The following is a 24,487-nucleotide window of genomic DNA, read 5'->3' as shown; positions in this document are numbered from 1 at the left end:
CATGCTACTTCTACAAAAGCTTTGTTTTGTTGTTTGCATGATCATCTCAATATGGTCAAGTCAATACAACCAAGCATTCAATGAGCTAGTTTACAGATCTTATGCCAACTTGATGTTGTTTCAGAGAATGTAGTAAAATTCCTTTCAATTATTAATGTTTATGTTTCTTGTGACTAGCTTACTGATCTGTTTGTTTACTTTAGGTTTCATCTATACCATGACAGACCAGCTTCTTCTGAAGCCTTGCCAAAACATGCATGTGAAAATTACAACTGTTTAAATGCCGCTATTACTGGGACCATGCTGAACATACAATATCCTATTGGCATAAGCATAGTGGGAGGTTAATTTGGGCAAGACCCACATGTTCAAGCAGCAGCTCTGCCTATCTATATATTGTATCATTGGATAGCTGCTGTCAGTCAGTAAACGGTGTAAATCAGATCAAATCCCCAGTCTAGACAGAGCCTAATTCTTCTGAAGCACTCCTCCTCCTCCTCTTCCCAGATGTTTATTCACAGCAGATACCATTTTATTTGCAGCATTAAAGTCATGCTTCTGTTTTTTCCAGTGACAGACCATAAAATGCTCATCCGCCCCCCCAAAAAGCAATATTCTGGAACCAACATTGCTTTTCAATCAGAAGGCACATCATATGTTATATAGGATAAATTTAACAATTGACAAATCAAATTATCCCATGGTAAACTTGAAAAATCACAATATTTCTTGAAAAACACCTGTGAAAAATAATTATACTTGAAAGCTATAACCAGTTAACATATGACACAGAAAATTATATTTAAATTAAGACTACTAAAATATATACACTCTCCTCGCACACACCCAAAATTATGCAGTTAGGTAACAGTTTTGACTTACTCAACTATCGTGAATTTCAAACAAACAAACAGCCAATCTTTTACTTCAGAGATCCCCATAAAGAACTACTGATAAAAAAGTGAAGCTTTAGCTCAATCAAGAACAGAAATATTCAATGAGTGGGCTTGTAGCTACTCCGTAAGAGAAGCAGGTCACAGGTGTACTTGTTAAAGCAGAGACAGGAGAGCTCTGGGGCTTGGGCAGTGGGGGGTGAATGTGCAGGTAGAGAGGGCAGGAAGATGGAGGGTTTCCCAACAGACAAAAAATTACAACTATGAAACTGTTCTTATTGTGAAGCTGAGTATAGGGAGGGGAAAACAAGAAATAATGTCATTACCCCATAAAGGCCCTATTAGCTATTTTCTTACTAGTCCCACCTGTTTTGTCATAGTATTAGCTCCATTATGTTAATCAAAGCAATTGTTCTCAGTTTGTGTTTGCTTTTTGGATGTGACTGCTTCTGTGTAAAACCTGAAAGTCAGAAACTGCTATCCCTGAGTTTGTATACTTCTTTTACCTTAATTGGTCCCAAAGTTCGTGAATCTTTCACCTTAATCTGCAAAAATAAATTGGCCACTCTCTGCAAATTCTGCTTTGCTTGTAAATACTTCTAAATTTCATTAACATTTATTTCATAAAAGGCTTACGCAGGAACTGACAAGCAAGGTTGATGAAAAGGCCTCAAGAGTCATGTAACTATGTTAAACCCCCAAGACTCGCTCAAACTTAAAGAAGGTTCAGTTCTCCTGAGACAGCTGCGAGAACAATTCCACAGTCTTATGTAGGCAGGAAACATACAGGTTAAAAGCCCAATTTGGGACATAGCAACAGTTAGGTAAGCCTCTAAAAGTACAGTGCCTGCATTAGAAAGAAAATGCAATAGTTTATAGAAAAGGGCAACTAAATATATTTTTTGCATAAATGATGCAGAAACCTGAAAACCTGCGTTTTTTAATATAAGGTTTTAATAGGGAATGTCACATTGCAGCAAGTTTTGGGGCAAGTACAGGAACAGCAATTGGAATGAATTAGTATAAACAATATAACAGTACAAAGTTTTAGGAGCTTTGATATCCCAATTAAAAAAAAAAATCAAGAAATCCTCTATTAATATCTTAATCCTAAAGTAGACATTAAACTTGTCTGGAATGATTATAACAAAGGGTGAACATAAAACTCAGTCTCTTTAAAGGATTTCTTTGCCATCACTAAAAAGTGAAGAATCACTTTGAAGGATGGAATATCACAGTCTCTATAAATTAAGGAAACCAGACAAATCCCAGATCTTGGAAAGCCTTACCTTTTTTTAGTGGAAAAAAAAGTGATTTAAAGTATTTTAATTTTTTTTATTTCAAATAAGAAAAAAAAGTATAATGTATAGACAGACACTATTTTGGAGTATGAAGTGAGAATTTGAGAGTTTTTTTTTTTTAAAACTGCAATAACGCTACACAAAACTAGCAACATAATCTTGTCTTAAGATGATAACATAAAAAGAATCGTATGTGATTTCTGTTCACCCTTTCATCTTCACTAAGCTTATTTTCTTCCAAACGAAAATAACTTCAACAGATTAAATTAACAAGTGTAATTGATTCTTTATTAAACAAGAACAGCTGCAAACAGTGTGCAAGAGGTACTCATTTAAGAAGTAAATGCCTATATCAGATCGTATATTTCACGGCTTCTTTTACTTGCATATTTCGGGCCTGTTTCTCAGGTCAGGATCCAGTGGTTATGGCAGTCATTCAAGCTATTGTGCATCCATTCCCATCAGACACAGCTACACTGCAGCCTGCTCCCATTGCACATTCATTCTCAGAGCCCGTTTCTCCCATTCAGGACGCACAGGAAACACGATGCCTGCTCAGACGGCCGCCCGAGGCCCTCAGGAGTGACGTTCTGCAGGCTGAGACAGGTACCTCCAACTGGATGCTTAGGCATCCACCAAGCATTAGCTTTTCTGCCTTGGATAATTCCACAGGTGACACTGAAGTGACCCCTCGTTGAGACCAAGTTTGCCATACCAACTTGCTAACCCATACATGGGCTGCAGGCAAACACCAGCTGCCAGGCTATACCAATTCTGAGGAAACAGAAAAACCTGCCCTTAAATTCCCCAAGCCTGGCATTAATGAAACCTCTTTCTGGAATTGTCCTCCTGACCTTGAATACTCTGTAAAACTGATATATGGGGAAATACACCTCCTGCTGCAGCTCACTGAGCGCGGGTTGCCATCACCAGTGACATCTGAGCAAAAGCAGTTTGGAAAGCTGCAACCTAGATAATGGAATGTGCTTCTATTGAGTTTTTTGTTTGTTTGTTTGTTTGTAAATTAAAACTAGAGTCTTCAGCAGAAGAACAATATTCTGAAGTCAACAGAAATGATTCTCTAAAACAAAATTTAGAGGTAGAAATCCCTTTTTTTCATTTCAGTACTGTACAGGCATACTGATTAAAGCCTCATTTGGGAATGATGAGCCACAGGAGAAATGTATCGTGACAACTATCCTCAGTACTGCATGGAATAGGAACTTCAGCTTTACTGCGTGGTTTCAGATGAATCACATTTTTTCTTTGATCTTTGTTTCAGTTCTGTGTAAGTCAAATATGAAAAAAATCTTCACTTTTTATATACTTAAAGGAATCCCTATCTTCTTTTGCCCCCCACCCCCAAGAGATGCAGGTAACTTTAGCACTGTTATATTTAGATAATATAAATGATTGAATCCCTTACACTTTGCCCTCTCAATTTCAGCCTCCAATGACTGTTAAATTCAGTCCTCTCAAGCCTACTTATCTTACATTTTCATTTTTAAGCTGGAAAACAAATTATCATCCTTCAAGCTCTTTAAAGTAATCTGTTCTTGAACACTTCAAAATAAAACGTGGTAACTCTGGAGTAAAATATTCTATTATTCTATAATTATTTGAGCAATCATAGAACATGGGACTAATGAAGGGGGATAATGCAAAGAGTTCTGCTGGTCCTCACTGCCCCCTTTCCATGCCCAGAGGCAAAGGTTAAATTGCTTTCCATCCATTACTTAGAGAACCCTCTGAAACTTGAGAGTGTTATAGTTTCAAGTGATACTTAGAGTGAACAATAACTTTAAGCACTTCGATAAACATAAAACATCTTCAAAAACAAAAGGAAAATTGAAGAGAATGAGATTTTTTTTTCTTTATATATATATTTTTCTTTTTATATCAGAAAAACCTATCAACCACCATGGCAATCTGTTATACCTATTGGCTTTTCTGGAGTACATTCAAGAAACAGACCACTCAGAAGTGCTGTCACCTGACTATAAAAGCAAATAAAACACACAGTAACACCAAGTAAGAACTTGGGACAGAAACAAAGAATGCAGTTTCAGCTAGAAGGGGGTAATTCAGAAGATATAGAATGACAAAATACATCATGCAAAGTGAAATACTGGCAGATTATCACAATTAGCATTTGTGCAGAGCAACATGTACCAAGAAATCATTAACAAGAGGTAAGAATTTGGCTTTGCAAAAAGGTTATTACCATTTTTTACTGAAATAGAGTCAAAAGAAAACTATCATCTTCTGAACTATTAACATTAATTTCATACAAGTTAAAAACACTATGTACAGTCTCTTCTCAAGAAAATTTTTCCAAGATAAAAGAAATTCAGGGTCAGCTTTGATTTTCCAATTTTGCAAAATCCAAGAAATCAAGCTATGGTTGTCTGAATATGCAAGCGCACATACACAACCAGAAGAATTACTGGGGTTTTTCCTCTTAGTTCGGAGCTGCTGTTTTCTCTTCCTGCTGTTTGACCTTTAAACACTAAAGTCTTAAGCAGAGATGTACAACTGCAATAAATGCACGTAATAATTCCTCTCACTGTCTGTTAGAATCTATGTTACGATGTATGTAACAACTGATTTCAACTGTCTATTAAATTTGTCAGTCCAGAGAGAAAATATCAGAAACCATAACCAAAAGCCTCACCCTGCAGGTGTAAGGAGGACCTTGCACGCTGCGTAGAGCACGAGCTTGCTGCTGTATTTCCTGAGCCCCTCAGACCTGGTGAAGCTCTATGGCCACCTCCACACAACCCGCTCTGTGCCTCCGTTTAGCACTTTCCCTGTGACAGCTGCCCCACGTGGGCTCCAGAACCGCATGCTACGTGACACAGCGCTACTGCGTAACTGTCACAAACATTAAGCGTACAAGGCTACCAAGCTAGGAGTTGTTTCTGTTTGTTTATTATCAACCCTTACAAGGCAGAGCAAGGAACTCATCTGTCCAGAGGCTTAATGCCCAAGTTAATGCTCATATTGGTACTCAGAATTCCTTCTCTCCAAGCACACTCTCAACCCAGTCAGCAGAGGTCCAGGCTAAGCTGCCTGTCACAGAGACAACAGCAGGGCTAAAGACTGGTAACAGTAAGATAAGAGGCTCCCAGCGCAGCTCTTGGAAGTTCTTCGAATTAAGCACAGCCCAAAGACAAGAATATTTGCACCTCAAAAACCACAACTTCCAAGAAAACAGAATCCCTTCTGCCTCTGAAAATATGCTTTGATAGAGACACTGCCAGACACACTAGCAGACTTCACTACTTCTGTCACAGGGGCCACGTTCATTTCAAGGGCCCAAGCCAATTGGGCACACACACTCCAAGCAAACATGAATTCAGCAGATCCCAGAACAGAGACATTCCTGACTATAAAAAGATTTTTTCTGGTTTCCCAATTGAAATAACAGAATGATGGGGAGAACAGAGACTAGGAGCACATTAGTCAGCCACGTGAAATGCTAAATTCATTACAAAATCCTCCCCAGATTTTTTTTTTTTTTTTTTTTAGCTCCTGCAGCAATCCAACACATACTGGAATGCACTAATTCTGAGGACATCTGTGAGAAAAATGGAACTTGATTTCTCTGACAAGCAACAAAATCAGAGACATCTTTGCAGCGAATCTCTGTGTGAGGTAGCTTCTTTCCCACTTCTGCTCAGAACTATAATCAAAGAAGCCACCATATGTAACCTTTAGATATGTTTGTACAAGAAGGAAAGAGCAGACAGGCCAGCTTTCTCAGCAGCACCATCACTGGAATAGTCAGCAAAGGGATTTATGGTGCACAGAATTTATCAAGTGTTACACTTCCCACTGTCTTGTTTCTAAACAAAGACTTCAAGCAAGATTCAAAATTACCTATTTGTGAGGTACTCTATATGATATTATTGCAGTAGTACTGGCTGATACCATAAGGTCAGAGAAGCACAGGGAACATTGTGGATTCAAATCAAGACTACTCTTGTCAGTGTTTGAGCTTCCCGTCACACCAGTTCCTGTGAAACACAAGTACCTGTTCAGGAACAACTAGCCTCAGGGCACAAGAGGAAAAGCATTTGGGTCTTGGCAGATACCTCTTACACCCACAAGCAGTAGCTGCCAAGATAAAAGCGACACAAAGTTTGCAAATGCACAAAGTGTCAGCTAGCAAGTTGTATAGTGACTGACTGCTGCTGCTGCTGCTCCTGTCCTTAATACGACTGGATGCCAGGCATATCTGGATTGCTTGCACCCTGCCCTTGGAGTTTGTGAATGGGATATGAGAAGAGACTGGGAGAGAAATGAATGATATCAGAAGACAAGGAGAGTGACCGAGGAATTGCTGCTCTACTACTCCACTGTGCATGCAACTTTTTGACCCTCAGGGGAAGAGCATAAGGGCAGATCAGCACTGGTTGAAGACATGGTTACTCACAGTTATTCAGTGTGGAGAATCCTCTCTTGTGGCACATGCTCAAGATAGTGAGGGCTGGAAATTTTGATTACGCTTACTGGAATAACAGTAAACTTCACCCATTTTTCTTGCAAAGATTAAGTATTTAAACTAAATGGACGAGTAATGATTTCTTATATACACAAAACGTGTCTCAATTCATAAAACACCAATACACACTATTTTGTGTTCTACATGCACAATTAAAAAGCAGAATATTATATATACAGACTTCCATTCAGAATGTGTTTCTGGAGGTTTTCTTTCAGCTGTGAAATAATTATGTAAACAAAAAATTTGTCCATGCATATAAACAAACATGAATCCATATAGGTATAGCAAAATACTCATATTTGTTATCTTTAAAGCTGTAATTGTAAAATAATTCTTCAAAACAATTCTAGATAACAGCCAAGAAACAATTACTTACCTGATAGTAAGTTTTTATTTGTTTCACCAGAATTGACAAATTTTGAATCCTTAGGGATGCATCATTATTGACTTTTTTGTTTATTCTCTGGCTGGCAGACTTTGGATTGCTGCAAGAATTAAATTAAAATAAATTAAATACTCTGAAAACTAATCTTTAAATCTATCTCTAAAACAAATGATAGAGTTAATGTGCCAGCATAACAATGCCTGTTTTTCTAAAACAAATGATAGAGTTAATGTGCCAGCATAACAATTTCTTGTCTTGGTTACTATGCCTTTCCCCACCCGCCAAACAAATAAGGAATTATGGAAATGACTGCCAGAGGCAGGGAAAAATTAACTGAAACACCCATTTCTGATGCAGCTAGGCAGGTTAGCACACTTTTTATCTAATATTGCAATACATAACTGGTAATATCTGTCAGATATAAAGGAGTTTGGATATGAGAAGAAAGTTGCAGTAGCTGAAAACAGCTCTACACATCTTTATAAGCAGCCTCATTTCCAAACAAATACAAAAATCTGAACATGAATATAAATATTCCAACACACACTGTACATATTGATAATCATTTTTGCATCACTGAAAATACACAACTACAAGTGTTATGTATAAAGCACTTATTCTAATATTTACAGCTAAAAAAAAAAAACTTATATAAGGGTCTGTCACAGCATTAGTGTTACACATACATTAAAAAGTTATGTTTGTATTTCATAGAAATTGATAAAGACATTGGAAGTTAACACCCTGATCTTAAATAGAAACATGCTCCTGCTTATATGAACTACGAAGACAACTCAAGGGATAGTTACATTTTTTTCCCTCTTTGGCTCAAATCTGCATCTCTTCATAATAAAACTGTGCCAAGACTGAAGAAAAGCTGATTAAACTTTATCATCCACTTACAAGTATGACTTAATTACTCAGATATTTCAAATCATAAATCAAGATATCCCCTTACACTCAACTCCCTTATTTTTTTTAATATAAAAGCTTAACCCAGAATATATTTTTATATGGTTACTTCTAATACACGACTGGACACACAGAAGATCGATCTTCCCTGAACACCTGTTGGTCCACCCCACAGCAACGATGACAAATACAAAGCAAACCACTACTTACACACTCATCATCTTAAGTACACGTACAGTACATTATTATTATGCCTGATACACATATGCAAGAATACTGATAGACATGGGATTGATGCATTTCTGTATACAGACTCTTTATAGCTGTGGTATTTAAATACAAACAACCCAGCCCTTCCCAAAGGGGAGACCGACTATAACTTTTATTGCCTTGAACATAATGTTATCATGATTTATTTTGAGGCAACTTGCTACTTTATTTTGGTAGCATGGAATTCTCTCTGTATAGGTGTGATGATAGGCCAGTTTACATAACTTAGTTACTTCAATGAATATTTTTAATCTGCCTTTTACAGTGGTGTCTTTTTAGCATTTTTACAAAAAATAAAGGGTTTTTTTTCCCCTTTTGTTTGTTTTTTATGCTATTAAGATTCCAGTATTTGGGAGCACGAGTGGAAATAATATAAAAAAACACAGCTGAGAAAGGAAGCAAGATGGTATTTAAGGTGCACCCATAAGACAGTCATTTTTAAAAGGAAAGCAGCATGAATAGCATTTTCCTTCCTTACATCTATGAACATGAATCTAGGAAAATTACGGCACATTCTTCTGTGAATAACTTGCTTCTTTCCTAAATGCTAATCACCGCATTTCTTAAAGTCTTATGAACAACTAAAGTATGCTACAGAATAGTCAACACCAGGTGATTTAGATATGACCTTGATTCTATAAATTAGGAAAGTCAATCTTTAGCTGCAAAAGTAACTAAATGGACTAAAAATTATTACACTTTACAAATATGCAGAACCTTGAAATCCTTTCCAGCCTGAATTCATATAAATACATTAAATATATATTATATATATTTTTAATAAATATCCATGATAAAACCTGCTGACCTGAGAGCATGAAGGGCAGAGTCTCCTATTTTTGCATTTGTATCTCCAAAAGGTTGGTTTGGACCCTTGATCTTCACCTTCAATCTTAATGACTATTAGATTATCTCCAGATTATCTTCAACACCATTTCTACACCTGTATGTTTCATGTGAATCTCCCTTACCATCATTCAAAAAAAAGAGTTTATCATAACAGCTCTTTATTTAGGATCAACCAAAATGAGTGTATAACCACAAGAATTAAAAACACATATGTCAAAAGCTCACTTCAAAGCTGCATGAAAAACTTCAGGAAGATCTTGTAAAAACAAAAAAAATAGTGTTTGTACAGCACTATGTCTAGCACTATGTAACAGTATAGACATTAATCTCCACATTTCAGACAAACATTTACTATCCCAATATTGCAAATGAGAAATGAAGAAGAAAAAAAAAATCCTGAACAGCACCAAAAAACAATCAAAGATATATGTGAGAGGAAGAAAAACATAGGCAACGAGCTCAAGATTGCTTAGGACAGAAGTTCTTCATACCATACCTTCTTCAACACCTTTTTTTTTTTTTTTTTTTTTTTTTTTTTTTTTAAATGTTGCAGCTATTCTATTAGTTTTTAATAAATCATCATACCAATGTATGTAATTTGCTTTTCTTATCCACAAAAATAAGTTATAACAATTATATACTTATTCATAGTAAGAAATCCTGCTTATCAAAATACACTTGATCTGATACCACTAACATGCTAAAAACATGCTGGGAATACAAACAACTTTCACAAGTGCAAGAAAATAACTAAAGTTCTATAACGCCACCTTTCAAGCTTAAGAACAGAAGATAAACCGCCAAACACAAATCTTGGTAAATAAAAATGCCAGATTCTAGTGGCTACTGCACTAGTTACACTACAGATATTTTCAAGCCAACGCATATTAGAACTCTGAATTCCTCCTTTTATTAGGTAGAGAAACTAGTGAATAGCCTAGCAAAAAATAGGGCAAATCTGTCTAGAAGTCAATAGGAAGCAGAGCAGTAAAAGATAGCCTTAAGCAATTTTACATTTAAGAGCAACCTACTTATGACAAGATACATTAATTTCAATAGCAACAAAAACAGATAAAAGCTTCTACCCCAACAGGGCATTAGTATAAAGACTACTGAATATACAGAGAACTTCAGTGATTCCAAAATGTTATCAGTGAGTTACAGATTGAGAGCTCTCATAATCAGGGATTACGTGTCTAATTTTTCACTGACCAAAATCTATCAAAAATAGGAATGTGATAGCTTAATGGCTTCATGCTTAAATCTATGCAGGCTGCAAACCAGTTGTGTCCTCTCCTGCCATCTGTTCCTTGATGGTACTTAACGATCAAATCTAGTATTACAATGCACCCTCGTTTTAAATACATTATTGTCTGAATGTATTTGGCAAGTATGGTTAAATGCAAAAAAGCACTTGGGAGAAACAAGGCTACACAAGTTGGCGTTTTGAAAGGTCATAAATATTGACTTTATTTGAGGTTTAGCTTAGTGCAGCACAGTATTTACTTTCACATATAAACGTTATTTGCCTAGTAAAGTTTTATTCTCAGCTAAGTCTCTTTAATAGGAATACTGAAGTTCAGCACAATGCCAAATATTTCAATAATTGCTGATATCAAAAGTTTTGGATGACTTTCAAAAATAAAGCGGCATTTTCACTATCAGCAAGAAAATATCAAACAAAAAAAAAATGTGTTTTATAAAGAAATTGAGTGCAATACCAGAGTTCATTTCTCCTGAATGTTAAAACAAAACAGGTCTTCACTGAAGAATAGTAATGATAATGTTCAAAGTGCTTTAAGTATTTGAAGTAACACCACATTAAGGCAATGAAGTTATCAAGTACCTTTGCATATAGAATTAAAGGAACACTGGCCTTCAACTAGCTTCTTGATCAGTCTTTACAATCATTACAGACCAAGGATTTGTCTGCGGAAATTTGAATCTTGAAGAATGGAATTCTGAATTACCTTACTGTCAGATGCTCAGCTGTGACCAACCATGTTCTAGTAACATTACATCTAGTAACAAGGTTGTATACTCCAAAAATTTCCCACATACCTGTCAACACAATCAGTTTCTACGGCAAATAAATATTTCCCCTATATAACCTATAAACAAGAAAAAAAAATCTGTTTCCTTTTTCTATACCTCCAGTGCACGTTCATCAGGATTTCAGTGCTGACAGAAACGATTATAGAAAGATGATATCAATATCTTTCCTAAACAATAATTCATGAGACAGGCTGTTGAAGCTTCTGGAGCTTTTGTCTTTAGCTTAGACACATTCTTATCTGAAAAAATAAATGGTGATAAATTCCTTCCACCTCTTGGATAGCCTCACGCAAGACATGCAAGTACTGCGATTGGACTGTCACGATTACGGTGGACAAGGCAAGGGCCCTGTGACGTCGCACAATGCACAAATGACTATTACAACTGCAGAGCTGCAAATGGATTTGCCGAAAAGCAAAGGATACATATTCTGCAGTTGCTGAAATGCAGATTTCTTTTGAATCCTGCTTAATCAGTCTAAATTTATGTGCTCAGATAGAATCCAGTAAAAGGATTCCACAATTTGGAATATGCAAGCAAATGCTGTGATTTATGCTACCACCTCCTTTTTTATGACAGTTACCTCTTGTAAAATGTTTGTATTTCTACCCAGGAGTTAATAGCATTCAAGCAGGAATACACAGCTAAAATGTCAGTATAAGTCTACAAACATCTGCTCAAATATCTTCAGGTACCATTACAAACAAATGCTGACAAATGCTTTACTACAAAATAAAGGTATGTCAATATCTCTATTTAAGGATGCTTTGCTAACTATGCATTTAGCAAAGACTGACTATATGTGCCAAAATTTCAGCAGCTCCATCAAACATTTTTTGCCTCATGCTAGGGCAAGTGTCAGGTAGTAGGTCTAGTGTCACAAACCTTCTGATCCCTGCAGATGCATATGCCCAAAATCATGAGTTATTAGGATGCTGAAGCAAAGTTAAAGTTTTTAACATGACAGAGCAGCCCACAACAAGCCGTAGGGATCAGAGAGTGCACAACTGCACCAAGAACATACATTGAAAGTGTTGAACATATGTGGGCTGCCACCATCTTCCCTGTATTGCAACATCTGATGGGGCTGAACTACTCACAAGCCAGCAGCACAGTGCCTAAGCTCTGCTTGGCGCTCGCTCTGCCTTTTCTGTGCCACTGTAGAGGACACATCTAATCACTTATAGTGATCACTTATAGTTTAAGTGTTTTTGAACAGCTGTGTTTGAAGAAGCATCACAAGCCTTAGTACAAGGTAAACCTGTTTCTTCTCAACCAAAATGAATCATTAGAGCTTTGCCAGGTGGTCCCACTACTAGGAGCATTATTTCCAGGAAGGCTCATTCCCCTCACATCTGTACACTCCCAGGCATGTAGGTGAGGGTGCATACAGTCAGATAAAATTATAACACAATCAAAAAAATCTTGTGACTGATATTTAATTTCTTTCCTCCCCATTATGCAATGTGGTTTAGAGAAGACTATTTAGAAGTCAAAAACTACCTCTGAAAAAAAGCTTTGAAAAAGGACTGCATGCAACTCACTTCGGTGAATAATCCTGTAGCGAGATAAACTACAAGGATTCCTACACTGCCATGATGATCATCAAAAAAACCTGCCCTCATTAAAAAAACAATTAGAATTAAAAAAGCTGCCAAGGGCACTCAAAGGAAAAAGGGCATCCACACAGTCACACGCCAATTAAACTCTGAGCAAAAATAGGATCACTATCGTTCTGTGATGTTTCAATCATTTACTGCAGGAACAAATGAGAAGAAATGAACCTCACACCAAAACACTATCACTCTGTACCTGAGGATGTGTATAAAAATATTTATATTAGTGTGAAAGACTCTCACACTTTAGACAAAGTACACAGAATATATTCAATCAGGCAGAAAAAACTTTTCTATGAGGCTTTATGTATGCTCCCTGCTTTAGAATAACTGAACTTGAAAAGCAGCCTTCTATTTACTCTGGAGATGTTCGAGTTAGAAATCCCCTGGGAACCTGGAAGGAGACTGTAAAATGTGACTACAGAGAATTTGAAGAGATAACTGTATAAGGAGGACAAATGGCTGGGATTAATTTCCAGGTGTACTGGATGCCAAAAAGCATTGTAAAAGGAGATAAATGAGATGATGCAGATGAATTCCCAGCTTATCCATCAGCTCAGGTTCCTCCTGAAACTTGAGGCTGTGCATGGCCAGGATGGGGCAGAGCACATGTCTGCCAACACCTGCTTCCTCCTCCGCAGTTCTGAAAGTTGCTTTTGTGGAAAGTACTGAAACTTCTTAAGTGCCCCTGTGAGCAGGTATATGTGAGACACACACACACACACAGGAGCCTTAGGGTTTTTCTCATTTTAATGCTACTACTTATATTGGGCTGAAATGGGATACCTTTTAAGTTCACAACAGCATGGTCAAAAAGATCAATAAAGAGCCATACTGCTCGCTCTTCTACAGTATATATTACTCGTATCATTAGCAGCAATATGAAATTCTCCTCACTGCAGTTCACAGTCCTCTTTCTAGGATCCCCTCCTAAGGCTTCCCAACAGAAAAAGAAAACTGTCGCTTGACATGAACTGGACAAGCGACTTGAGAAGAGTTCCAAGCGCAATTGCTCTAACCTTTCCCCTCCCAATGGAATCTGATATCCCCAAACAGATTTGGATATGTGATACCTACATCAGTCCAGACACCAATAACTTTTCCAGAAGCCTCTTCACAGTGATTCCAATGAAAAATACTTAATCAAGTTAACTCTCAATGATAAAGGAGACAGCTAGCTTCACAAACTGTATCTCCTCCTTCAGGTTTACCTAATTCCAATTTAATACGAGCAGTGCCTCTGCAATCAGTATCTGCAAAGTGTGTACTTTATTTCCCCTCCATATCATCAGTGGTAATTTTAAGCAGAGCAGGCTCAAAAATAAGAGTCTGCAAACTACATTTACAGTTCTCCAGATACTTTTGAGATTTGAAAAATGTATTCTTCTCAAGATAACCTAAATTATTCAACATGAAATTCAGACAATACAGGATGGTTTTCGCATAGAAGTTTCACACAATCATAGGAGAATGTATTTCCCTGAAAACCAAGCTGCACTTTAAACACTATGAAATTTTGCTGTACATACCATGAAATGTATAACACAGTAAGAGCCTTTCTTTAATGAAGGTATGTCACGCCTATTTATCTCAGCAGCATGACAGAGCCGCTAGTATCTTCCTTATATACCCCTATTACACTCAAAATAGTTCACCCTCTCAAAAGCATCTGTGTAACTCCAACATGGCTCTGAAAGTAAATTCTTCTTCAAAGAAAGAAGTAAAAAATAGCTATCCTCCAAAACTCACTTCCCTCTCCCAGAGGGAAGATCCAAGGAATTGAAACAAGAGTTAAAATAATTACAGACAGACAAAAGAGATATGTTAATCGACACAGAAGAGTAGAAAAATGAGTTTTTTTTTTTTTAAAGACTGGAAACAGAGAGAAAAAAATTGAAATGGGAGTGAGATCTCAAATACCTAAGGCTGAAATTAGTTTATTCCTTCCAGTCATGTGCAAGCTTGATCATCAACTTCAAAAACAAAATATAACCTATTTCACTACCATTTACATTTTTAATATTAACACAGAATTAAACTCCTGCAAGCAGATTTTACAGCCCAACATCTGTCTGCAATGAAAAATATGAAAAATTTACTGCAATTGTTTCTATTTCTTTTACCACATCAAAACATATTACATAAAAAAAACCAAACATATCTTATGCCAATGATCCAAAATAACCAATACTCAATGCGCACAGCAGCCTTGGGCAACAAAATCAGCTACAAACTTCCTTAGATTGGACAATGAGTTCTCTCTCATTCTTAAAACTTATTTTCTATTCCAATGTTAGAAAATATTTAAAATCTTTATGTTACATGTAATCACATAAAATAATTATGCATACAAAAAGGAATTTTAAAGTAAATAGAAGTATGAAAACTGTTTTGGGCAGAAAACTACATTCAGTTTCTATGAATTTCTACAAAAATTTTACACTCTGCTGTAGAAGTTGAAGTCTAGCCATGCTTCCAACAGTAGCCTTTTAGAATAGTATTGTTTTACAATCCATACAGAAACTGAGGGTTCAACTAGTAAAATTATTCGGAGCTCATGTCAGGGTACTGCACATAACATACTGGCCTTATTTGCTGAAGTTCAGCAAAACACAGTCACTCAACATGTTGGTTTTGCGCAACTTCATCTAGACACTGCTTTACAGAAAATAGTACAAAACTGTTTTTGGGTAGAATTTAGGACTAATTTGGGATGACGTAAGTGGGTATTGTTTTTTGTATAAGGTTTTCCTTTATTTCCATTTTTTAAGAAGTTATCAAGTCAAGTGTAATTAATTAATACATAGAAATTATCTCCATACACATTTTTACTCTGTAGATTGTTTAGAGCAAGAATGACGAGCATTTAGGATGTAGGAACACTTCACACATCAAGTCACACTGATTTTCCCTAGTTCAATCTTACAGACAGCAATAACATTAATATACTTTTATTAAGACAGCTGTAGTGCTTGAAACTATGTCACTTCCCAAAGTGACAAAAAAAATGGCAGCACAGGATGCAAAATAAAGTCTACAAATAAGAAAGATGATACCATAAAAACAGAGTATTGAATATATCAGAGTGAAGTCCTGCTTTCAACTTCAAGCACTTTTCCCACTACTGTTCTACAGTTTTTACTTCTCATGCGAGTTCAAACTTTAAGGTCTATCCAGTTCAAAACTGATGAAGGAGTAGCTGAACTGCTTGCCTCTGTGATTAACACCTCAATGTAACTGCTCATTAAAACATGCCAACATTTACACACACAATAATGCCACAACAGCAGTTAAGATTAGCTTTACCTAAGTAAGCACTGCCAGGTATTCCCAGATCTGAATCATCAAAAACTTCCTTTTTGCCATGACTGATACCAATTCACAGAGGCCATTAGAGAGAGAAAATGTCTTTAGATCTAACTTGGAAAAAATAGTCTACACACATAGAGGTAACAGTATAGAAGCAGCATCAGGATCTTAAGAAGCAGAATAGGGCCAAGAAGTTGTCAACACATTTAAAACTAAGATATAACTTGTTGACAAAGCAGGATATAGAAGTGATCCGGGGGGGAAGAGGGAGAGAACTTCAGACAAAGGCCAACACTATCTCAACGACAGGCCTGTCATGTTTTCTACTATTTTGAATTAAAGGGATGGAAAACAGCAGGGAGATACTCAAAAACAGCAAAGAAATAGTTCTTGCTCTTAGCAATGGACATCTGTGGAGTCCATAAGATACTATATAGCATACAATAGCTTACATAGATCTTAAAAGCCAAAGACATTAAGTTCCATTGCAGTTCCCTGCAGTGTATATAAAACTGAAAATAATTTATACATATTCTCTTCTTCTACCGTAATTACCCTTCAACACCAGAACTGTATGTACCTTGCTTTACTTTATTTATCATAACAGTATCAATACTAAATCCTCCTTTCAAAGGAGGAACACTTACTTCCTTATTTCATTCTTAATTTTGACTTTTGCTGAAGCTATGGATTTTCAACTTCAAAATAGTATGACAAAAGGTATATACCATAACAGCTGAGTATTTGAAGCATAAGAAATAATGATTTGAGACCAAATGAGATAGCTCTGGTATTATCAGGATATTGCCAGAACTGTTCTAATGATTAAAAAGATTTTAGGTTGTGAATATATTTCCACATGGGTATCAGTTAAATATGTTTGGTTAGAACACTATGACTCTAGAATTACCTGTATTATGAAGACAAATCTTTTACAAGTAAACGAACGACAGTAAGATATAAAACTGTAAAGGCGGCAAAGCTGTACTTGTGATAAAGCTAACAATGCTACATCCAAAATAATCACCCTAAGTGGAATCTTGCCCCAAGTCTTCTACAGAATTCCCCCCATTTCAGTAGAATAAACATTTAATTCTATGTAGGAATCTGAGTTTTCATGTTTGGAAAAAAAAAAAAAAAAAAAAGAAAGAAAAATACTGTGGTATTCTGCAAAAGTAGTTTTCCTAGTCTCCTCTCAAGAAAAACAACAACAAAGCTCTTAAGCGATACAGAATATTTATCTTTCTCAGTAATTTTGTATGCTACCAAGTGACAGAACTGACCCAGTGCTAATGGCTATTCCAGAGAACAAAGTAAAATCAAATGCAAGGCTCTTGGATATCCATTTCCAAAGAAAATTAGCTGCATTTCTTACAAAAGTACGTATTTTTATAAATATATTTCACCATGAGCAACTTAATTACTTTAGTTCATTAAATGAAATGTGCTGCAAATATTTGTATGCACATTAATATGTACGATCTCTTATTTAGATAAAGTAATACATCAAGCACCTAACTACCCTAAGCTATACTACAAGCATGCATATCGGGCCTTGCAAAAAGAGTGCATTCTTTTCATTATAAAACTTTAAATAAATATTAACATCTTTGTTAAAAAGTAAACCAGTGCATTACTAATGTGATTGTCTACATTTTATCATGCACCGACTAGTTATCAGTATTTTATTTTGTCCAGTAAACACAATACTCTAAATATTCAGCAAGATCTTCCAAAACTACCAAGAAATTATGCCAGGCATTTTTTTTGCTCAAGGATGGCTTAAGCAAAATAAAAATAAAAACTGGTTAAGAGGCGGGCAAATTCATGCTATGCCTCTTTGGAAGACTTTGTAGTTCCAGTCTCTAGAATATCGCAAAAAACAAGTGAACCACAGGACAGCTTACTGAACTGAAAATAAGTTGAAGGAGACAGGATGAAGGAAAGGAGACATGAACTGTGAAGAATACGTAAGCTTAAGGAACTAGAAAAAAATAAAGACAGAAAAAGAGGTCAAACAAAGTATTCCAAGCACAACCCCCAGTTTCGTCTGTACTTGTTATCAAAAGTCCATTCACCTCCGAGAGGTGCAAATGATATTCACCTCATTAGCCCCATTCGAAATCCAGGCAAATATTTCTTATTTTTGTAATCAAAGGGTTTTATTTCCAACAAACTTCATCATGGTAAACATTCTATTGAGTCGCTCACTAAAGAATTCAGTTGATTATATACACACAAAAATATATGTGTATTGAAATCCACTTCCATTAACAATAATTCTAGGCCCTATAGTTGCAAAATGAAATTTAAGCACAACAATTTTCTCAAAACAACTAGTGGCATCTACCAGCATCTGCAGGAGACTGAAAGAACAACTCTGAAAAGTGTGAGCCATATCTATTCATTTCAAAAAGGGAGAAGGATACAGTCTTCTAGTATTTGACATTTTTCTCAAATACCCTATGCGAGTATTCTTAATGCCAGGCTCCCAATTTAATTTTCCCCAGTAAATTTCTTTTCCCCATTTTCATTGCCAGCCAGTACATGACCGAAGCTACATCCTGCTCTTCCTCACAGAAAGAGTTAACTGGACTAGAGCGCGTTCCCTCTGTCCTTCAGAGCCAGGCAGCTGGCAGAAGCACTGGAGATGGAGTCCAGTTTTCAGGAAAGATATAGGCAAGCCAGGAGTATGGGCTGGCAAGCTCAGCTGTTCGGAAAAAAAAGTGTACAATTGAAGACTAAGAGCTCAGAAAAGGAGTTAATGAAGCAGGTTACACATTCTAGGCCACACGCCATCCAAGTGGTGGAAGGAAACTGTCAGCTGGTCCACCTGGAAAATTCTATGGGCATGAAAGGCCCACAGAATGCATGATGGATTCAGTCAGTGGAAAATAGTGGGAAAACAACAAAAGGAAAAAAACAAGAGGGAAAAAAGGAAAAAAAAAAAAAAGAAAAAAAACACGCTTTATCCTTTTAAATTTTCAGTGTGTGTGGACAAAATAAATAAGTAGTACTGATGAATATATCCAATTAAGAAAAAAAACCCAAATGAAATAGATGAAAGAAGACAGGTTCTCAATAAAATTATATTAATTTAGCTTCAAAATTTACAAATTGGGCATTTGCCCCATAGTTACTTCAAAACAAAGCCACTTCCACAAATAACAAAGACAACTGTATTCTACTTTTAAAAGTTGTGTTCTGTTGTGCTTTGTATGTGACCAGATATATTAATGGTAGTGCTAAACGTAATAAAAGTCTCAAACTCATAATTACTTGCAGATGGACTTTTTTTATTCACAAAACTAGTAATTCTCAGTCTGTTGCAGAACCAACAGCTTACATTAAAAGACACTTACAAGTAACTCACGCATTTCTTGTTAATTGAATTCCAGTAGGATTCTGTATAAGAGAACAGGACTCAACAGAAACTAAAATTAATATATATTCATAAGGTCAGAAGCATTCTGAGCAGAGATAAAGTCATGAGGCATGCCTGGTATGTTTCCTCCTCTCCCTGGCACTACACAGCCCTACTGCAGTTACCTGTTGCCTTTTGACTTCCTTCAAAAGACACGTAACTCTTCTTCAAACCAAAGATGAAGGTTCAGATTTAGAAAAATACATGGGTAGCTATCCATAGGTACCAGATACTCATTGATCCTGGTGGAAGGTAAGCAGCAGGTAACTAAGTACTTTTGAAGAAATGGACCTAAGTTTAAACACAAAGCTAGGGACAAACTCACCCCCTCTCCCTCAAATTAGAAGCTAATATTCTGACAAGAGAACTGCCTCAGGAATCCCCGCTTAAGGACCAACTCTTCAGATGTAATTTGGCACTAAATGGAATCCACTTAAGTTTTCCAACATAGTCATATATCCAAAAAGTCAACAGCAAAAGACATACACAGAACATAACAGAGTAGTTTCTCTTTTCTGATGGATGTGATACTAATAAAGTCAACTCTGATAAAAAACAACTGTCCCAGCATCCACTATCCTACAAGTATTCCAACAGTGACATCCGTTTCCTCTGTTTGAATCACTACAGTTCTTGAAAATAAATTTGGTCTAGACAAGGAAAAGAAGCAAATGACATACAAAGAAACTCTCACTTGTAGCTAATACAGGATAGGATTAACTCTTCCTTTAACCTGATGAAGAAACTTTTATAGGTAACAAAAAACCTCCTATTAGACTGTAAAATTGTTTACAGACCACACCTAATCCAAAAATAACACTAACTTTTATGGTCACAGCATTTATTTTTAAAACACTTGGCAAAAATAAAGTATGTTTTAAAGTAGAAGGGCAACTGGATCATAACAGCTCTAACAGCTTCTGCTTGTTCATACTTTTAACTCCTTTCAAAGCATCTAATGCTGCAATGATTTGCCAACCCTAGAAGCCAAACTATATCCAATAACAACACATCAAAGTTCTTGGCTGACAGGTACTCACTAGTTCTATTCTCACACCAAAACATTTACAACCTCAAATATCTCAATACTACTGTAAATAATAAGTATCTTGTAACACAACATACTTCAAAAGCAATTTTTACTAGTGCTTTTCACACGCATGTACACATGGCGTCCTGCTTGATCTCTGCCAGAGCAGCACTTCCTTTCTTTAGAGCTCCTCAGAGCGCCATAGTTTGGAACTATGGATTCCCAACACCAATGTGAAGTCATTGATAACTCAGAAAGAATGAAAAACAAAAGAAAAGAGATCTTTAAAGTACGTAATATGAGTAAAAATGATAAACAGAGTACAGGGATGCCCATTATTGAGCAGTGTAACAGCTGTCATTACAAGCTGCTGACACACTGGTGTATTTACCCAGCTATCCACAGGCTGAGAGTTATCCATACCTATGTGAACAAAAGATGTACTCCCCTATAAAGGGCTGAAATATTGGGAGGAAAAAAAGAGACTTCCCCCCGGCTCCAGTAGTATTATTTTCATGATTACATCGCTGCGCACTTGACAAAAGTGTTACTCTCTAGCATTGCAGTAGTGGGCATCAATCCAGGCAAAACTATGACTAAAATAAAAAACACACGCTCCAAAAACCCACAGGCAGTTGGTTATTCCTGTATTTTTGCAACTGGAACTGTGATATATTTTACAAATTATAAGCTATATATTTTTTTAATCTGCAAAATCTTGCATCAGTAAAATTATACTGAAAACTTTCTACCAATCACAGCTTTCAATAAACACATTAAGACACGTAAAAATGTTCATTCTCTGGTTGGAATCCAAAAAATATTCTAGCTATCAAATAACATTTCAGCTTTACTAGAAAAAATTTTACCTACCCAAATTTGGAACTGTTAAAAATAATGCAGAAATAATACAAAATAGCCCGTTTGGTTTGTAGACATTATGTGACTCATATTGTTCTTAAGTTATATACCATACATACTAATAGTGGCACTGGAATCTTTTTAACCAAGCAAATTGTTCAAAAATTGGGTTTAGGACTGTGCCTTACAGTAGAAGGAACCTTTATGCTTCTGAATGCAAAGCTGGGAAACTGCATTTACAGTGATTCTAGTATAATTTTCCAGGAACCTCCAGTCTAGATATGATTCTCCCTATATAACCACCTGCAAATACCTCTCTGACATTATAAATACTGCACTGTGGGCAGATACAAGCATTTGGCATGCTTCAGGCCACATGACTGCCTCCAGTGTAAAAGAAAGAAGACATTTTTATCAAGGTTGCTAGTGAAGGAAAGAGCGGCTTTCTTGAGAAAGCAAAACATACAAGAGAAGAGAAGAGCAATGCACAGATGCAATGCTCAGCTTCAAAACACTTACATTTGCAGCATGACTTCGTTCAGAAACACACCGTCCACTAGCGCCACATATTCTTCCAGGTTGGTCCCATTTCCTCCAGCTAACGGTCCAAATGTCTTAACCTAAAATATAATCATTGCCACTGTGACACTAACTCCACCTTATTCTCTGCAACAAGGCGTTTATCCTTAAGCAATAAGCAAGTAAATGAATAATGTGTAAAAAAAATGCTTACCCAGGTGACAAGAGGGCTAGACATAAACTGCTCCAAAAGGGGCGTGAATATTTCGTTCTCCATTTTACAAAAAAAAGGTTAACATCAATGCAGATCCTCTGAAGCAAAAAATACGAAGAGTCCTTCACTGTAGCACCTCTCTAAAACACTCAAAAGATTTGGCTGGAGCAAAGGAACCCCATTTTTTACAAGGCAACGCAGCAGCAACAAGAAAGTGCGTGGCAACTAGGATCTATCTTCTTCTTTCCGTACCAAAAAAAAAAAAAAAAGGGAATTTCAAAGTCCCTCTACATGTATTTCAGTCTTTCCATTGATGTCTCTCCCTTCCTACATGCTGAAGGGGTAGGAGGAAGAAGAAAAGAGGGAGGCTGCCTAGCTACGAGGATCCTACATCATACAAAAAAAAAAAAAAAAGAGAGAGAGAGAAAAAAGGAAGGCAAAAATCTGCTTCAGCAGCGGTGGCTCCTCAGAAAGGAATGAGAAAATCCAGTAAAACTCTGCAAGCGCATCCTGCTCCGTCCCCACCAAAAAGAAAAGGGAAAAAAGAAGAGCAAAATGAGCGGGGGTGCAGCCGCGCAGCGCAGCGGGGCCCCCCGCAGCACGGGAGAAGCTGCCCCCCGCGGGGACGCCCGGCTCTATTTCAATCCGTTCCCCTTTTCTAACCCCTTCCCTTTTCCAGCGAGCTCCGGCGCAGCCCTAGGGGGGCCGGAGCGGCACACGCCGCCTCGCCCTTCCCCCCGGCCGCTGCCTCCCCGCCCGCTCCGCTCCCTGCTCGGCCCCTCCGCCGGGCTCCCCCGCGCCCTCCCGCCCCCGGCCGGCTCCCCCCGGCTGCTCTCGCGCTCCCGCCTCTGCAGCCGCCGCGGGCTCCCGGGACAGCGGCTCCCCCCCCCGCACGCAGCCAAATAACGGCCACCTCGCCTCCGCAGCCCGCCTCCTCCTCCCAGCCCACGGGCGGCTCCGCCGTGCGGATCCCTCCGCCCGCGCCGCCGGAGGAAAGGGTGATCCCTCCGCCAGCGCGGGTCCTTCCTCCCCCTCTCCCTCTTCCTCCTCCTCCCCCGCCCCAACGGCCGCTCGCGGATGGCGGCGCGCTGCACGCGGGGCGGGGCGGCAGGAACCGCTGCAGGGCGCGCGCACTTGCGGCTGCGGCGCGGGCGGCGCGCGAGCCCAACGGCCGCGCGAGCGGAGAGCGGGGGGCTGAGGTGGGGGTGGGGGATGACAAAAACGATAATAAAAAGAACCTCTTTGACTCGTTTTGGGGGAAAGCCGGTCGTGGGAGAAAGGAAGAAAGGAGAGGGTGGGGAAGGGAGTCGCTACCGCCCTTGAGGAGGAAGATGGGGGATTCACCGCTGCTTGGGCTGGGAGCCGCGCTCCGCGCCCCGAGCGGGCTCCCAGCGGGAGGAGGGGGCGTCTTCCTCCTCCATGAGGAGGTGGAATCCAGGCACAGCCCCACGGACACAAAATCCAGCTTTCTGGAGGGATTTAGCAGGGAAAAGGGGGGAGGAGGGCGCGGGAGGGGGCGACCTCGTTACAGAAAAGCAAATGATGACAAGCAATTTGCTCGCCTAAGCCATTGTCCCTAAGCTATCTCCTGCCACTTGTGCATTTCAAATCTCGAGTACCGCATTAACATGCGGGTTGGTGTCTGCTTAACAGATTATGTAGTTTATTCACAAAGCATTGTACAAAAATCTCCAACTGAAACCTCTTCCATGTAATATGAATTAAACTGCAGCAGCGTTTTTCAAGATACCTTTACTTCTGCGCACACATACACACACATACACACACAAAGGCAAAAGATGCAGTAAAGTGACTGAAATTAAATATTTGGAGGAAAAGAAATCCTAGTAGACTAGTAGCTGAACAGATTAGATTTTCTAACCCAAATGTCTGGATGTGGTATTTATCCTAATTGATTAAGATTTTTAAAAAAATCCCCATCAGTGACCTTTTCCCATATATAGGAAACTGAGGAGAACATTTAAGAATAAGGAAATATACTGTGGACCTCGAAATATTACTATTTGTAATATTTGTAAAATATTTGTAAATTTGTATTTTATGGAATTAAATAGTTGCAGTTAAGTGGCTTTGTTCTGATCGTTGCAATGATATTTCTTTTTCAGTAAAACCAAGTCTTTTTTTCCCACATCAGCTCTTTGGGGTGAACTCATGATGAGCCTTCCCTGAAACGAGAAATAACAGAAACCAAGGGGGAAAACGACAGTCTGCAATGAAAATAGGGGTCTAGTGATACATGGGTGAAATAAATGCCAGTAAACTAACTACTAGCCCTTAAAGACAACTACAAAAGCATTTTTGTAAAAGCCTGAATAACC

General features: G+C 37.9%; 1 protein-coding gene across 13 annotated transcripts in view; it reads right to left on the bottom strand.

The window, feature by feature from the left end:
* Positions 1–22,290, bottom strand: part of CCDC88A (coiled-coil and HOOK domain protein 88A) — a 77,222-nt gene extending 54,932 nt beyond the window's left edge. For 7 of the 13 annotated variants that reach the window (XM_088532405.1, XM_088532329.1, XM_088532335.1 and 4 more), the window contains exons 1-3: positions 22,149–22,290; positions 21,935–22,035; positions 7,081–7,189 (exon numbers count right to left, since the gene is read on the bottom strand). In XM_088532405.1, the coding sequence (XP_088388531.1) occupies positions 7,081–7,189; positions 21,935–22,035; positions 22,149–22,211 (273 nt within the window). In that variant the 5' untranslated portion in view covers positions 22,212–22,290. The remainder of the gene's footprint in view (positions 1–7,080; positions 7,190–21,934; positions 22,036–22,148) is intronic. The other 6 variants (XM_010218187.2, XM_010218192.2, XM_010218195.2 and 3 more) reach the window with 1 other exon arrangement.
* Between the last annotated feature and the right edge of the window lie 2,197 nt (positions 22,291–24,487).

Source organism: Tinamus guttatus, unplaced genomic scaffold (assembly GCF_059628265.1).
Source record: "Tinamus guttatus ecotype Peru unplaced genomic scaffold, ASM5962826v1 Tinamus_guttatus_pri_ptg000033l, whole genome shotgun sequence".
Taxonomy (NCBI): Eukaryota; Metazoa; Chordata; class Aves; order Tinamiformes; family Tinamidae; genus Tinamus; species Tinamus guttatus.
The sequence above is the reverse complement of the archived record's forward strand: the minus strand, read 5'-3'. Positions and strand labels throughout refer to the sequence as shown.